The sequence below is a fragment of the Phalacrocorax aristotelis genome, chromosome 9, assembly GCF_949628215.1.
Source record: "Phalacrocorax aristotelis chromosome 9, bGulAri2.1, whole genome shotgun sequence".
NCBI classification, from domain to species: Eukaryota; Metazoa; Chordata; class Aves; order Suliformes; family Phalacrocoracidae; genus Phalacrocorax; species Phalacrocorax aristotelis.
The window spans coordinates 30,637,798-30,655,577 of NC_134284.1; the positions used below are offsets into that span (position 1 = coordinate 30,637,798).

At 42.4% G+C, this 17,780-nt stretch overlaps 1 protein-coding gene across 2 annotated transcripts in view; it reads right to left on the minus strand.

Annotated features, from left to right (window-relative positions):
• The window catches only part of RHOJ (ras homolog family member J), a 56,487-nt gene extending 38,945 nt beyond the window's left edge, over positions 1–17,542 (minus strand). The window contains exons 1-2 of one of the 2 annotated variants that reach the window (XM_075104142.1): positions 16,870–17,530; positions 7,997–8,095 (exon numbers count right to left, since the gene is read on the minus strand). In XM_075104142.1, the coding sequence (XP_074960243.1) occupies positions 7,997–8,095; positions 16,870–17,047 (277 nt within the window). In that variant the 5' untranslated portion in view covers positions 17,048–17,530. Of the gene's footprint in view, positions 1–7,996; positions 8,096–16,869 lie in introns of both variants that reach the window. The other variant, XM_075104143.1, reaches the window with a different exon arrangement.
• Positions 17,543–17,780: the final 238 nt, after the last annotated feature.

A 17,780-nucleotide genomic window follows, 5' to 3' on the forward strand; every position in this document is an offset into this window, starting at 1 on the left:
TTAAAAGACGTGTAGATGTGGTGCTTAGGGACATGGTTTAGTGGTGGGCTTGGCAGTGCTGGGTTAGCAGTTGGACTTGATCTTAAAGGTCTTTTCCAACCTAAATGATTCTGTGATTCTATAAGGCATCCTGGGGTATCTGAGCAGACTCCCTGTTGTTTAACAAAGAGATTGATAAATTAGAGACTTTGCAGGATATACCTGGTCAATGACAGATTACTATCCAGAAAGCTAGTGCTAAAGTAATCTGGGGGCTAGTTATGGAGAAAGTATATGTCTTCTTGTAATCAAGGATAACACTGGGGACAAGTTAATTTGATCCTACATATCATTCCAGCTTCATAATCTTACTATTTCTTTTGTAATTCTTCAATAAGGTGAAACAATATTTTCAAGAATAGTCTCAGGGCCATATCCTTTTGAGCAGTCCTTCAGCTGGTGTTTCCATGTACGCCTACGTCCACGCAGTTCCAAAATGCTATTTTCTTACTGGATGGTATGTGGATGATGGCAAACTGCAATGACAGTGAGTTTTTTTCTAGCAATTTTGCTTTTCCTCATAAGCATTTTTCTCTGGAGTTTCTCCCACCTCTGTTCCTTCAGACATATTGATCTCCGTAGGCTTACTTCTTCCTGTTTTAAGATCTGTTTTCTTTTAAGCCAGCTACATGTCTGGGAAATATACACTCTGGTGTTCCAAGAGGGCAAAGGGAGATATTTCTAGAAATAGCAAGATGACAAACAAATAGAGAGAAATTCTGGTCTTGGCTACCTTACTATAACGTCAGCTCATAGATCTTTTTTTTCAGAACTGAGGTTTCCCATCTGTCAATGGGTGGATATAAACCCCAGCAGATGTTGAAGAGACATCTGGAGTGTATCCATTGCACTCCCAGTGTCAGTGATCATCAACCAGTTACCGTATTTTTTTGCTGAGCTAAGGGAATTTGTGGTCTTCCCTCCAGATCAGTGATTGCAAAAATTGTGATATGTCTAACATCCTCTTCTACAGCTACTAAAAGTCTACGACACCAAGACCCAAGACTCCTGCTTAATGCTTGTGTTTCCATAGCCAAAGGTTTAATGAGCATCTAAACAAACCATTTTTATAAACTAATGGAGTGGGTGCTGTGAGATGGTCTTGCTGCCATCCTGCAGACAAGACCATGTCATCTGTGATAGGACTGCTGGCCTTGGAGGAACTGGGAGCCTTCAGTAGCTCAAGACTCTGAATGAGGGGATTTGAACCTCTTGGGAATCAAAACGAGAGGAGGAGATTTTCCAAGCAACCCAAAATGCTTATTTTCAAATTGAATTTGAATGGGGTCCCCAGCTCTACAAGGTAGCTTCGAAAACCCCAACCTAAGTTTTCTTAAGAGAGAGGGATGAAAGATTTTCCATCCTCTCACATCTGGCCTGAGCCCAAGGTGCCCAGACAAGACAGAAAATTCTTCCAGTCAGCTACACTTTCTGCCCCAAAAGCAAGTCCGTTGTACAGCATGAATGCCAGGGTCCAGGTTCCTTCTGGGCTTTCTGTGTTTTTGAAGTTGGTGTTTATCTTTCCTGATCTGCCCTGACTTTCTAGTTCCTGTTACTGTTCTCTCCTGTTGTTGCTGGTGAACTCTGGCCTGTCCTGTGATTACGGTGAAGTTGCCTTTTATAGGAGGTATAAAGCAGATTTACCAATAGTGGAGTGCCAGGAGAAAAGCAGGGGCAGCACTGTTTTGCTTTTCCATCCCGGCCTACCCCTCATCTCCCGCTCCCTCTGCTCTGGGCTGTGTTTCACTGGCAGCTGTCCTCGCACTTGTGGTCGCTCTTTGCCCATTATTTCACGCTGGGGCATGGAGCAGCCAGGCCCCTGCCCCATATAGAGGTGGCATAGGTATTCCTTTGCTGATCAATGCCTTTTTCTTCTGTATGTGCAATTAAAAAACATGGCAAGAAATAAAGCTCATTTACTTGCCCCTGTAATTAACAGGAGTTGCAGCTGTGAAATGGTGAGTGGCATTAGGACACTCATCTTTGCTTCACAGAAGGCATCTGTGCAAATGATTTGGAGGAAAATTCCATCAGTTAGAAACTATAGGCACTTCCCTAACTGCTTATATAAATTAATATAGCAAAGAAAGAAATTTGGGAAAAAAAATCCCCAAACATACATCTTCTTTGTAATCTAATAAGTCTTTCTTTGACAAAAAAAAAATCATGTAGTTATTAATATATAAACATTTCCTTGAATGTCCTGCAAATATATAAGGGGAAAACTGATATATGATTCTTGAGAAATTATCTTTTGTGTGCAATAAATATCTTCATTCTGATTTCCTGGAAGCTTAGCAGTTTGCACAGCAATGCATTAAGGAAATTATCTGCTTCTTCCACTTATTTTATTCATCTACTTGTTGGACTTCTATTATATGCCACACATTCCTTCACTTCAAGAGTTTCCTGACTTAGATTTGCTTGGCCCCAGTTCTGTGAATCTTCCAAAGCCAGATGAACCCAGCAGTTTGTGTGAGCAGAGCTAACCTTCAAAAGGATTTCCTGAAAATCTATTATTTCATCAGTTTTCAGTATCAAAATGTATTTAACATGATTTTCTCATACTGAAGATCACCAGAGTAAAAGCTATGTATTACGGCAATAGGCATAAATATTTACAACTAATAGAGACTGTATCTAATTTTAGGCACCCACACCCACCATGCTCACTAGGAAATGAAACCACTCTCTTTCAGGTTATGCTTCCCGCTTTTCTAAGGAAGAAAATCCATTAGGCGCTGTTGGTAGTGCCTTCTCATTACCTCTGATGGCTCTGTTTTTATTCTTGCCTGGCAGCTCACAGCAGGAACACATTAAAAAGGGTTGCCCATATAGGAAATCTGAAATTCAGTGGTCCTCAGACATCCCAAATGAACTTCCTTAGGTCAGATGTAATTCATACTAAGACAGGATTATGAGCCCTCTGCTGAGAAACTCCTGGGAAGGACAGACTGTTTTAGCTTCTGGCTTATGGAATTAATTCTTTCTATCAAATAGCAGTGTCTTGGTTTGTTAACATGACAGATAATAGAAGTGCAGCTATTTGGAGGGGATCCTGAAAGTGACCCAACAGTAAGTGATCTCAGAAGCTGGAATATATGTTGAATTTCAAGTTCAAACTGATTACACAACCCTAACCACGATGGCATCCTTCCTAACTTAACATGGTGTGAGCTCCCAGTCAGGTCCTTTATTGTATATTTTCTCCATAATCTACAAACAGCATTACTAAAATGTGGCCACAGACACTTCCCTCCATGTCCGCTGGGTATCACAGCTGAAGTCCTTGTTCCAGTGTCACTAACTTGGGGACTCCTCCTCACTGGTGCAAGATCGTGTCTGGCAGATGGCAGAGGTACTTCGAAAACCTTTGACAGCACTTGGGCTAACTTCCTTCTTTGGAAATCAAACCTCTGTGGTCTTTATTAATTACAAATATGAATTTATTAGACAGTAATATGATGCCAAAAGTCATCAAAGGAGAAGAGAAGATGAAAACACTCTGCAGGTAGCCTATACCAGAGAGATTAAAGACATGATGAGTGACACTGTTCAAAGACTCTTCTCTTAAGTGCTTGCCTGGTCCTGCCGTTAGGTTTGCCAAGGCATGCAAGGATAGCCAACCTCTCCCTGCAACTGTTACAGCTCTTCATATTGAGAGAGACTAAAACCACACCTGAGCTCATGCTATTTGAGGCATTTTCCTTGGAAATTTTTGTCTTTGTTACATAAACATTTCTTTTAGAGGAAGTGGGAGTAAGCCTGCCCTTAGATAATAGTGATTACAGTACAGTAACTGGAAAGTGGATAATAACAGTAACCAACTCGAACTGGCCAGGGGGATGATAATTCAGCTTTGCGACAACTTCTGAGGTTTTACAATTTGTTTTCATTTTACAATGGAATGAAAACAAAACCTTCAGATATTATGTTTTCAATTTAGGTCTTTCTTGCTGCACTGTCAGAAATAACCAGAGGGCCCTGGACCTCAAGACTTTGTTCTTCCAAGTATTTAAAAAATGCTTCAACTTCCATGAATCAGCATTTTCTCCCGGTGGGATAGTTCATCAAAAATGCTCTGGCCAGAACTTTTGCTAACCCCAAAAGTTCAAAATCATGAGTCAAATCCCTCAAAACATAGTTGCTGCAAATCACTGGTTTTATGATTTATGGATTGTTTCTGGACTGTCTTCTCTTAAACACACCTTTCCCCTCCATCCTCTAAGGATGTGCATTTCTTTCCCACCCTCCTCCGTTTCTTCTCTTCTGTTATCTTGGGCTTTCTTTTGTTTCTCATGCAGCTCCTTGGCTCTTTGGCCTTCCCTAGCTTATGCACAAGAAGAAATGCTGAGATAATGTTTTTATGGTATGCTGTGGCAGGGGTTTGTCAGGAAATACATGGCTGCTGGATGGTCTCTGCAATGGATAGTGGTCTCTGCAGGGTGGTCCCACTACATTCCGCAAAGTCCTCTCTGGCTGCTTGTTGGTTTTCACTCATCTCAGATGGCATTTTCCATTGAGCAGAGCTGACATCTGTCAGAAGGTAAGAACATCTGCTCTCATGCCCTGGCTGGCTGCAGCCCTTACCAGCTCAGCAGCGTTTGAGGAAATCAGAAGGGACACATGGTAATAATTATCACTCAGTGCTTGTGGGACAGCCACTGTGTGTGCAATGTCTGTGGTTTGATTTTGGACCCAGATGGCTCAGAGATCACAGAATCACAGGTTGGAAGGGGCCTCAGGCATCATCTAGTCCAACCCTTCTCGATGGCTCTGCAGGACCCATATCTAGTTCTGGCCAGCTCCATGACCCATGCAGCACCTAGGCATGTTTTGGAAAGACAAACTGTCTTTCTTTTTTTCTAACATTTTTGGTGAGAAGACCATATTTGTTGAGAAAAAAGCAACATGGAAAATAAATACTTAGAAAGATGAAGGAAACAGCAGAAAGGGGATCAAGACCTGTAAGGACTTAACATGATGGAAGATATGAGATGCTCTCTAGCCAGGTGGTCTTTGTATGAATTGTCTCATGCACCTCACCATGACAACGTACTGTGAATGTACTCAGCAAGGGATGAGGTTCCCTTGTGTCCTCAGGGTTTTCCAGCCTGTTTGATCCAGTCTCAAAATCCTGTTTTCCTTTTTTCCTTGCAAAATTGTCGCAAGACTTGCATTTTTGGTGTGTGGTGGTTTTTTTTTGTTTGTTTTTTGTTGTGTGTGTGGTTTTTTTGGTGTTTTTTTGTTGTTGTTGTTGTTTTTTTTTTAAATCTCTCATGTTCATACATTTAGATAGAGGGCAGGGGGAGAGAAACCCAGTTGGGAGCACCATATGGAGACAACACAAGTTATTCTTGTTCCACCATTTTTTTGGCATAGATTTCCTCTGTCAAACATTAATTCAGATTGGGGACCTCATTCTGCATTCACACTCCCCATTGCTTCTTCCTTCCATGGAAGCATCAGGAGGGACTTATGGTATTGCTACAAGCAGCTTTTTACAGGAAAATAAATAAATTGGGCAATATGCTTCAAATAATGGAAGAATGAATTATTTCACCATTTTAGCAGTTTCCCAGGAGGCAGAGTAGAGGGAGAAAATGCACTTAACACTCTAAAATATTAAAATAACAAGAGCCACAGCAACCTCACCCCTCTGGACTTGAACCAGACTGAATGGTTTAGGTAAATTCGCAGCAGATCTCTGAGTGGCACACTCCATCAGAGACTATTACTATGCATGGCAAGGAAAATTCTCCGTATTAATGATATAACGAACTGGCTCAGCTGATTTGGAGTTCTTCTGTAAGGCTTGGATTCTGGCAGGTTAGCTGAATAGTTTCTGGAATATGAGCTCCTCTTTTAATACTGAGCTTAATCCTGTTTTCATGTTTCCTGGAAAATTAATTTCTTAAAGCTGTATTTCACTTATATATTTTAATGAGCTATGTTACTCCCTTGTATTTCTGGAACAGGCTTAAAATATTGCAAACAGTAAATAGAAGGCAACAAGTTGAAGGGAATTGTACTTGATTTTTGAGATATACTGGTTACATACACAGAACAAAGCAGCACTGTGAAAGTAAAGGGTCTTTCTAAGAGCTTAAATAAGTGCACACAAATGCCCTGCTAGATTTTTTCATGCTTTTGCTGAGAATTTTAATGGCAAGTTTTCAGAGATCAAAAATGGAGTTAAACTAGAAAAAAAATTACAAGCAATTCTATAGTATCCTTTGTGTTTTAATACAGCGGAGAAGGTCTATGTGTAGCTATAGCTAACCAAAGATAAAGACACAAAATCTGTATGTAGCTAGACCCTGAGCCCTCACTGAAGTTTGTGTGCCTGTATGGAGCCATTAGGGAAGTGGGATCAGACAACCCAACCTGTCAACAGCAGCTTTGTCATCCAAGCTTGAATGGACAAAACAAGTCCTGGGCATTAGTTCCATGTCTCAGAGGACATTTTCAATGTGAGTTTGTTCAGAGCTGAGGTCCCTGATGGAAATGCTTCACCTTTTAAATGAAAAATCTGGTCTCTGCATTTCTACTGCTCATGGACAGGGTCTCAAGCAAGTGGGCCTCCAAAATTAGAAAAAAGACATTGACTCTATGCCTAGTTATAGGAGGAAAACACACCAATGTAATCTAACTGGTTTGAAATGGAGCTGAGGAGATTGCTCAGGAACCGAGAGTGTCTGAGACAGGGAGGGTCTGGCCTTTAAGGACAGAGCTGCTCACAGCAGCTGGATGGCTGCCTGCTCTGGAGCTGGAGCATGAGACACTTTGTGAACTTAAAACACATTTTCCAATCTTATGGGATTTTCCTTATGCTCTGTTCTCAGCAAAGCAGCATTATTATCGTAAATAGATTCTCTTTTTGTCCCACCTCCCAGGGGATAAAAATTGATGTTATATTTGAACATTTATGTTTTCCCACTCATTGCTGAAGCTGTTCTTTTCCTTAAAGACTGCAGAAAGCTAACCATTAGCAAATGCTGTTAATATCATTACTTCAAAGTTATAGCTGGATGTCTGTGCCAGAGTCTTTAATAAGAGACGTGGCCTCCGTCCCCTCAGAATTGCAGGGGTTGGAAAGTAGTTTTAGTGAGTCATCTCAGGCATCCTCCTGCACTGTGGCAGGCCCTTTCTGTCCAGCCCCTCTGCACAGTCCTCTTTAACTCTTTCAGATGCCTAAGTGCTGGCTCCTGTGCTCATCACCGGGACTGCGATTTCCATGATACACTTCCATACTGTCCTGAATGAGGGGTGAGGATCCTGGTATAGAGCTGTGCTGCTCTTCTGCTCCCAAGCCATCACCCTCCTGACTGTGCCTACTGTGCCACTGTGCTTGGGAATGTTTTTACAGCTGTCCACCTCCCTCCATTGGGAGTTTTCTTTTTTCTTTTTTCCCCCAGCGCTTCTCCTGTCAGTGAATGGTTTTTCCAGCCTTCTCTTTCCCTGAGGCTGGTTGGCATGTTTCATGTTTATGGATTCATTGCTGTGCCAGTCCCTGAGGCAGAAAGGCAACCCTGGGACAACCCCATCGCTGGATTTGCTGGTGCACTGGACCCACACCAAGTGTGGGGAACTGTGCTAGCTGAAATACCAAGCTCTCATGCCTTCCCCTTCCCTGGGATCCCAAATACACCACTTTGGCTATGGGGATTAGCTGGGACACCACTTCCCAGCCAGTGCCACAGGGTGCAAATGGTGCCGTGTCCCCCAGGACCCTTCTGAGCCATCTTTCCTACTATGATGACTTTTCATGTCCACAATGATATCTGCTTAAGAAGAGGGTTTTGGTCTTAGTCATAAAGCTATGACTATGTATGCTAAGAAAAAATATTAAGGAAAAGCCCCCACTGCATAACGAGATCTGCATCTGTTTCAGCCAAAGGTGGTAGCAACCACACGGCTGGATTTTATCTTTGGTCCTCCCTCATGTTATACCCACCTGGCTGTGTCCTCACTGCTGAGACATGATGGATGGTGCTTTGGATTGCAGTGAGGTGTAATGATTCATTCTCAGATCTGGAAGAGCTTTCCTGTCCACCTGGGTACATGGGAAAGTCATTGGATGATGAATGGTGCTTGAGCATTTTAGCACATGTAGAAGTTGCATGTAAGGTCTAGTCCCCACATTCAGCCAAGGCTGCTGATACCATGGCTTGTCTTGGGTGAGAGATTTCTGAGTTTGAACGTGAATAATACTTGGCAATAAATAGGGTAAATTAACTTATTTTTTTTAAGCTTTTAATTATTAGACATTATTTTAAAACCCATTTCCCCTGATTCTATTTGGGGAAAAAAGAGAGATGAATATCAGTTCATCAATCTAGTCTAGAATTCATTCATTCAGTGCCTCTTGGGATAAAACTTGGGGTGACAATTCATAAAGCTTTCATTCTTCAGTAACTTGTTCCCTGACTTAGCTGTAAGACCTATAGCTTAGAATACAAGAGCAATATATCTGACAGGAGACTGGTGAGTGATCACTCTTTAAACCAGACTAGAAATATAACTTGGATTTTTTCATTGCAAAGATAAATAATAATTTGACAGGAGATGTCATTACTGTTTAATGACTTTGTCTGACAGAACAATTGAAGGAAATATGTTTGCTCTTCCTCATCCCTTGCCATTTCCATGATGTCATTAGGTCTGGCCATAACAACTGGAAAGTTAGAACATAGGAAAAGCACTGCCTGCAGGCAAAATATACACAGCAATGCACGGCAGCAATGATGTGTATCACTAGTACAGGCATTAAGTATCAAGTTTTGTCAAGACAACAGAAAACGAGAAGGAAGTGGAGGCCTTTTGCATTGACTTAATTAGTTAACTAAGCCGTCGTAACAGTGACTTAGTGAAAACACTGTCACATCCTTTAGAAATGAAGAAGTTTGTACATGTCTAGGAATTTTGGTTGCTTAGACTTCTTTGCTAAGTTTTTGTTTTTATTTCCTACATGTGAAGCATCTGCTGTTGAAAAGCATCTGCCTGGCTGTCAACATGTACCTGGTCTGGCACCACCTGTAAGTGGTTTTGCTCCTGGGCTGGCTGGCTGGCCACATGGACTGAGTCAATTATTTATTTGAAGATAGTGGCTATTATTGTTAGTTCAAGTTGTAGAGATTGCCTTTCAAGAGCCAGAGGCCACAGTTTCAGGTTTGGTTTCCTCAGCTGATGTCACCTCCTGCAATGTCACGATGATTAGAAGAGGAGGGAAAGGCTCAGACTGACTGTCTTGGAGTAGTGGAGGAGAAAAGGGTCATTTTCTCATCGCTTCCCCGTTAGCCCTTTTAGTGCTCCAAACAAATCCCACCCTGTCTTTTCTTAGCAGTCCATTGCAATATAAGCAAAATTTGAATATCTGTTTGCCCATCCATGTAGCAGAAGAATAATTCCAAAAAATCCCTTTCTACAACACCATCTGAGTACAAGAGTGCTGGATTGGGCCAAACTCATAACCCATGGAGTCAAGTCTTCATTTCTGATGTAGCAGTGAGCAGATTTAACATAATGTGCCATTTGACAGACCACATTTAGGTCTTATCTTGGCCTCTAACAGAAGGTGGTGTCAGCTCACATCTTATTATGTCTTGCAGAAGTCTTTTTCATTAGCTTATGATAGCACTCAATATCCCTGATATCTAGTCCAACCTCCCTTTTTGCAAACCTTGTTAAAATTTTGTCCTCAGTAACTTCTGTACAGTGATAAGTTCCTTGGTTTAATCACATACCGTGCAAAGAAATATTTCTTTTTAAGACATTTGACTTTCTCATCTTTCTAACCAATTCCCTCAGGACTGTGGCTGACCTTAAAAATTACCCATAATTCTACATCCGAACAACCAATACACATTCAAATGGTCTAACTCCTCACTTAGTATTCTCTGTGTTTCCTATCGCCTTTCAAACACCACACAGCTAAAACAAAACAGTAGACAGAGGGGCTTAAGTGGAATTTAGGGTGAATAAGTCTGGTAAAGTAACATGGCTACTTCATCTACTCCTCTAATTCCTGGCACTATCCTTCCTGACGTGCATTGTAATTTGCTTATCCTCTACCTCTAGTTTTTAGACTGTAAATGTCATTCATGTTGCAGCGTTGTCCCCTGCTATGCTTGACTCACAAGGACATCCATTGACTGCTGTTACTGGATGAAGAAATCAAGTCTCTGTATTGGGCTGCAGCAGCTTCTGGACTGTGAGTTGAGCCCTGGGTGATCAGCAAGATGCCAGTGGGTATGGGAGGGATTGGTGCAGAGGTCTTTTGTCTCTCTTTGTAGCATAAAGCTTTTGTCAGTGTAAAATCAAACCAGGAATGGCAACAGTACAAAGAGAAGCTGTATAACAGAGCCAGAGGCAAAGGTAGGAAGCAGCTCAGGTGCTGCAGGCTCCTCCCCAGCCACAGCTGCATTTCAGTAGTGCCAGGGGACAATGGCGACTGTCACCACAGCGCCCAGAGCACTGCTGCAGAAATGATCCGCCCTGAGTAAATAGGATCACAAGGCATGCACACACCTCTGTCTCATGGGTTTCAAATGGCTTGTGCACCCACAGGACAATACAGGGATGTGTGTGAGGAAGAGAGATATGAGCGATAGTTATCTCAAGTCTTCACATACCGTAAAACACCTTCAGAAGGAAAAGCGTCTTAAGACGTGCTTGTGGGTGTATATGGTGCCTGTTTCATCTGAGTGTGGAATAACCATGGTGATTCAGGCAAAAAGCACCTTTTCAGTACAAAGACTGACTAGGCTTCCTGGGTGTGAAAAAGCCTGAGGATCACTAGATCTCTTCTGGTTTATGTGACACAGGACACAGAATTAAACCTTTTGTGGGGAGCCTAGAATTAGTAATTTTGTAAAACTTATCTTAAAAAAAAAAACCAGCCATGAAAACCTTTGAATTTGAATTGTGGGTTTCTGTTGTGTCATACCTTTAATGCTTTATTGAGATCCCTCGTTTATTCTGGATCATACCAGGAAGATTGGCAGAGAAGTCCTTCTAGCTCCTGAGAGGAAAAATGAACATATCTGTTCTGTGGCTGCTAATCTAAAGAGCCAGATCTTAAAAGAGTCAATGCTTTCTTGTCCAAAGGATAAAGTTCAAATCTGTATGATCAAAATTGGATGAACATTAAAAGGAAAAAAAACCCACTGCAAACATCCACGCAAATAAACATCACAGCTCTCTTTCAGTGCTATTAATAGCTCTTTCAGTTTAATGACCCCAAACATTGCATGAAGGGTTTCTCTAATGTGCTACCAAGACTGTATATAGGAGACAACTGTCTCAGGAATGTGGTAGTGTGAAGACTCCCACAGCAGCACCCATGCAGAAATTGCAATTCTTCTTGGGCAGTCTCTTCCTATCTAATAAATTTTCAATGGGAAAAAAAGTCATGATATGGGGCTTAAGTCATTGCTTACACACCATGGCAAGCAGAGGTGGGTTGAGACCAGTGTGCATTAGCAATCAATTAAAAATAACTAGCACATGTAAAGTGTCCCTGTAGCTGGAGAAATTTGGGATGTTACAGCTTCCATCTTCTTTCTATCATGTCTTGTCTGGTGGTTCCTCCTGCATGGGAGCACTGAGCAAAGCTGCTTGGTGCGTGCCCGTCAGCAGTGTCAAGGCAGTCCCAGTCTCCCTTGGGTGCTCCTGCCTGCCCCAGGACTGAGAGTGGCCAGCCATGGGCAGCCTCATGATCAGTGACAGCCCACTTCCAACCACTCTTTTTTGTGGGAGGACAACAGGAGCAGGGATTTGAGTCAGTGCTGTGGCGTATGGGCAGGATTGAAGAGATTTTTGGATTTGCAAGGTACAAGGTGGCTGCTTTGGGCAAGAGCAGTAGTACCGCTTCTATGCTAATAACAATGACAGAGCAGAAGACTCTCCCTTCCCACATGGCTTCCTTGGCCTGCAAGGTTAGGACCACTGTTCTGTGAGACTGGTGAGTGCTCCAGCCCACTTCAGTGTGAAGTCAGATAGATCAGATTGAATCATCACTAAAGAACAAAAGATGTGTCTCCTAACAGTAATTAACGTCTGTCTTCTTCTCTATTGCTTTTAATCTACAGAGCTTCAGTCATGGCTGAACTATTGTGTATGCTATTCATTAGCTGATCACATGCCACTGCTAATTTTTTTCAAATGGATTCACTATTTATAAATGTTCACCAGTTTGTGCCGACACATGAAGGGAGGGAGGGACATATTTATGCCATCTACTTTATGTCTTTAGTGCAGATGCTTTGCAGTTCTCCTTTGGAGGGACTCTTGTTTACCAAAGATGAAACTGTGGCTCCTAAAGCTATTTGTTTGTATGACATTCATCTATGTCCTATGCCTGAACAAGACAGTTTAAGACTCACCACCCTCTTCTCCTTAGACTTCAATCGTCTGAGGCCATTCACCTTTGTCTGCACAGTGGGCCAAGTTAGTTGCGTGGCATTGGTACTGCTCCTCAGTCATTAAGGTTTATTACGTTAAAAAAATGCACTTTAGAATAGAATAGAATAGTTCCAGTTGGAAGAGACCTACGATGATCATCCCGTCCAAATGCCTGACCACTTCAGGGCTGACCAAATATTAAAGTATATTATTAAGGGCATTGTCCAAATACCTCTTAAACACTGACAGGCTTGGGGCATCGACTACCTCTCTAGGAAGCCTGAATATAAATTTTAGGGTGTATAAATTTAATGTTAAAAATTGCTGGGTTTTTTAGGGTTCATGAATATCAAATGGGATGTTTGGTGGCTGCCTAAGTAACAAATAACACACATCTCCCTTTTGTATTTCACAGAGTAAGACAGTTAATTTTGGTACTATTAAACCAACTCTGGTAGTAGTTGAATTGATTTTTTTGCTGGTACAACCTCAGCCCTTATTAAACATTTATGACCTCTCATAGCTAGACACAATACAAGTCACTCTGGCTGAGAGACCTTTGCTCATGGAAAATCATCATTTGATGTTCGAAAGATGGAATGGAACCAGCATGTTAAAGCATCTACTCACTATCCAAACAGTCCCTATTGTTACGGTTATTGCCAGTAATATCCTGTTTGTCACTGCGATAGCACTTTGGTTCGCCTGCCCTAGAAATAGCCATTTACCTTGTGGCTAAACACTTTCAGAATGCAACTTGGAATTTCACCAAAGGTAAGGAAACCTACTCAGGGCTCTGGCCTCCAGCAAAACCTCTTCAAAATGCCTTGAGAAATTAGCAGACTCATAAACTTCCACACACCCGACAAAAGAACCCAGATTCATCTCCAAATAACAAATTTGCCTTCCCCATCTGTCTGGCATCACTGCTACTTTACATCCATCACATCCCAACTGTGGCAACAGGCCCTGAACAAATTCATTTTTTGTGGACTGTGGGTGAAATCTGTGGCAGCATATTACTAGTCTGGTGCTAATAACTGGTTTGGATTTTTGTACAGCGCAGCTGCACACATGGTGAAACACCAACAGCCTTTCATCCCAGGCATCACTGTATCTCAGTTGTAAATGCTGTGTGAGTTGTCTGCAGGAAGCCTGTTCCTTCCCTGGGTGAAATCCATGTATTGCCTTTGATTTTCTTAAAGGCAGGTTGGACCCAATTTTTATAACGTGGTTTGAAGCCCTTTATGTGAAAGGCACTGCATAAGAAACATACAGATCTAACACTGATGGAGCTCAGCCCTCTGAAAGGGCTTCCTCTGAGCCACCCTTCTCAGTATGTTCACCCATTTCACCTGTGCCTTTCAAACCTGCCCCAGGTAGGCAGCTAAAAAGATGTAATGCAGCAGAAAAAGTAAACATAGCTGGTGCTGCGGGGCCATGAATGGTTAACGCCTTGGCCACAGCAGTGCTGCATCTGGAGCTTTTCCCAATGCTGGGCTGGATAGCATCACTGTCTCCCCTGAGTCGCTGGAGTTGAGGCAGTGAGAAGCTGCTCTGACATCACCACTGGAATCCTTGATTTTAATGCTTCCCCCCCCCCCCGCCCCAGCTTTTTCCATTAGAAAGAAGGAAATTGGTAAATGCCCTGGGACTCACAACCAGGTTGTGACCCAGTGAGGCAAGAGGAAGCGCTTGCTAACACACCGCTGCTGGTAATAATGCCTGGATGAAAACCTTCAATGGAAAGTGCAGCTTTGCAAAAATCTGCAGCAATTAATTGCTTTTGAGCATTTCCAGCACAGAAGACCTGAATCAAATGGTTTCAGCTTGTTTGGGAAAGTTGAAACTGTTGGTTTTGGCAGGGGCAAGGGCAGGGGCAGAAAAACCAGTTCCCTAGGGTAAATTCAAATGTGATTTTCCAGAGCCTCAACCACCCTGCATCTGCCCATGTGTGAAGCATCCCTGTGTGCTGTGGTGCCAGCAGCATCACCATGTCCATGGTACACTGTGCACATGGTACAGCCATGCCGTCTCTCCTCTTGACCACGGGCTGCCAGGCAGATAGATGGGGAAGGGACTGTTGCAACAGAATATCCTAAAGTCTGTAAGCTCAGGGGTAAGGTTGCCCCAAGTGGGCTCTTTTCTCTTTCAATACTCACAGTATTTTAAATAGGTTATGTTAGACTTTACGCCATGTAGTATTTTTATGTTTTATGAGTGGGATTTTTTCCAGCGCTGTGCTCCAGAAGTCATTTCCACTCCTCAATTCTGTGTGCAGTTTTGTAGTGAAATTGGTTTAAAAAATGATGGGGTTTCTGAAAAGACTGAAAGTCCATTTTTGACTAATGCTAGTTTTGACCACTGTTGCTGGACAGGGTTTGTCTCAGAATAGCATATTAATATACAGAGCTATTTTTTCCCTTATCTTTCTGAACTTTCTCATTGAAAACGTTCTTTGTTTATATTTATGTTCTATAATAGTTAAGAAGCCAAATAAGAATAGATGGAGATATTTTAGAGGTCTAAATCTTCAAACCCTGAAAATGTAGCTTGATTTAACCATGCACGCACACTGCTTTTGCCTGGCAGCCTAAGAAAATAAGGATTATACAGTGACACTCTTTATCTTCCCATCCTTCTCTCAGCCCTCCTTTCCCTCAGGAACTTTTGAGGCCACTGACAATTTCTACCACTTATGACAGAGAAGAAATTAAATTAAAGCAAGTCGCTGAGAGTAACCTGCAGCTGGGTAGGGAAGAGAAACTCAGAATGGTGCCCCCACCGGGTGCCAGCCTGCCATCAGCACCTACGGGTGTGCACACACGCGTGCCCCCTCGCTAACACCAAAACCAGCCAGCCCGCGTGATGATGCATATGTGGTTTGGTACCGGCTACCATATGGGTTTTTCCATATGCAGAGGTATTTGCAGGGCATGGGAGAGAGTGAAGGGCAGCAGATGTTGCAACCCGCGTATTGCTGGGAGGCGAGGCTGTTAGGGACAAGCAGATCTCAGCTTATCATGGGAAAGTGGGTGCTGTTGCAATATAAGACATAAATTCATGCAGCCAGGCTTCCTTAGGGTTTTTTGCTCATGGAAGTACCTTTTTCCACCATGCAATATTCTTATATCTTGTCTGGGTAAAGGCTTTTTTCTAAAATCTTCATTTAATCTGTCTGGTGGGAAGGGTAGAGGAAAGAGAGCGTTGCTTGCATTAGAAGTGATGCTGCCCACTCTGGTGGAGGAAAAGGTCTTCACATTTCCATGGATCAGATTCTGCAATTACACAGCTTTCTTGTTTGGCCAGTTCATCTGCTAAACCTGACACGAAGCCAGAATGAAAACAGAGATTTTTCCCATTACAGAATACCAAATCTATGATAAGCCACGCCATGAAAATTCATTTTTTAAGGAGGTGGGGAGAGAAAGAGGGAAACTCCAACTGCTGCTGCAAGATAAGCAATGAGTTTTGCAGTGCTTCTAGAACCTGTTTTTCAGGGATCTCATAAACAACAACAACATCCATAAGCCAGAGGAGCAGTGAGAAAAGAAAAACAGCAGAATTTTGCATAGGAAAACCTAAGCAGAGGTTTAAGCAACAGTTTTAGCCTATCACACTACCTGTGTGATAACTTTGGACACAGCTGGGTAAAGTAAGTAATTGCTACAGAAAGAGGCCTGTGAATATTGTACTTAATCTGTGGGTCTCTTTTGCACAGCGATGCAGTGAACATCATCGATGATCTTGTTTATGTTCGTATCTTTTTCTTATGCTACAAATTCCCTCGCTATAAAGTACTCAAACCACTTCTGCTTTCCCTACCACCAATTATAGTATTAAAATGTATTTATAGAAGGAGTAACAAATGTCTCTGAAAGAAGAGTTATATTCTGACAGCACTGAAAGAGACTATACTGATTTTCTCAAAGATCATTCCTTAAATAGGATATAAATATTGTAATTTATGCATCATTTTCTATGGGGCACAAGATCTCTAATAGCTTATATTTTTATGTGTGTGTTTATATATATATAGTCTTCATCATAACTGCAGCCTGTGAAGTTCAGAACTTCAGAATTTCAGAAACAAAGCAAGAATAGAAATAGATGGCAGCTGAATTATATTTGTTGTCCCCAAAATCCAGTGGATTTAATTGCATCCCTAATGCTGTTTATTTGCCAAAGTCAAAATAAAAATCAGAAGAAAACAAATAAGTTCCCTGAATAAATCCTGCATTGCCCCAATTGTATGAGCTGCCATCTAAGCTGCCTGGCTACTGTCGAGGCCCGAATCACACTCCCGGACAAGTAGTAACCCATGCATCACCTTTGAACCGTCCTCTTCTCTCCTTGATCTTCCTTTACCTCCCACCTGGCCCTCCTGCAGCTCTCAATTACATTTCTTTTAAAGTACTTTCTTACCTGCATAGTGGTCAAAAACAGTGGGGACATACTCCTCCGGGAAGGCATCATTGGCATAACTCATCAGCAAACAGGTTTTCCCAACTGCACCATCCCCAACGACCACGCATTTTAACATCTTCTTCGTGTTATTGCTGCTCCCGTCAGTGCAGTTGTCATCTTCTTCCTTGCAGTTCATTCTTGCTGCTGCTGCCGCTGCTGCTGCTCTTGCTGCTCCCAGGACTTCCAAGTGCACATGAAGGAAAAATGAAGTGCGATTGTATTGACTTTTCCTGAGTTTTGGGGGGGGGGGGGCAGCAAATCTCAAACTCAGGAAATCATACTAATGTTTCCAGGCTGTCACAGCCGCTTCTAACAATTACCAGATCAGTCAAGAGAATCATCGAGGTGAATAAATTAAACATACAGAGAGGAATATCATAAAAAAGTGATCTGTCCTTTCTCGTTTGCCCGAGTCAGGAAATCCTCATCCTGCCCCAGAGTTCTCAGTATTTATTGCGACTTAAAAAATATCAGCAGCCTGCTTCTGATTCGCGTCTCCCTTCCTCCAGCCTGGCTGCAGGAATCAGGGATTCCTGTTAAATCCACTCCATTTTCCATCTCATTTCTAACATGGAGGAGAGCCTGGAGGTTTTTAATGGAGTTTTTCCTTTCTTTCTCCAGCTTGCTGTGTGTCAGGAAATCATGGGTTTCCTGCTGAATTCCATATTAGGATCAGTGGGCTTGTGAAGGGCTGCAAACAATGGGAGCTCTGTGTGTATTTGTACTTTGGAGGAACTCTGCCAGGACATGGAGAAAGAAAAACACTAGAGGTCTCTCTGCAGACCGAAGTTTTTAGGCTTCCTGCTCCATCCCGCGCGCAGGCTGCTCTCTGGGCTGCCGGCACCGAGACCGGCGAGGAGGATTTCGGA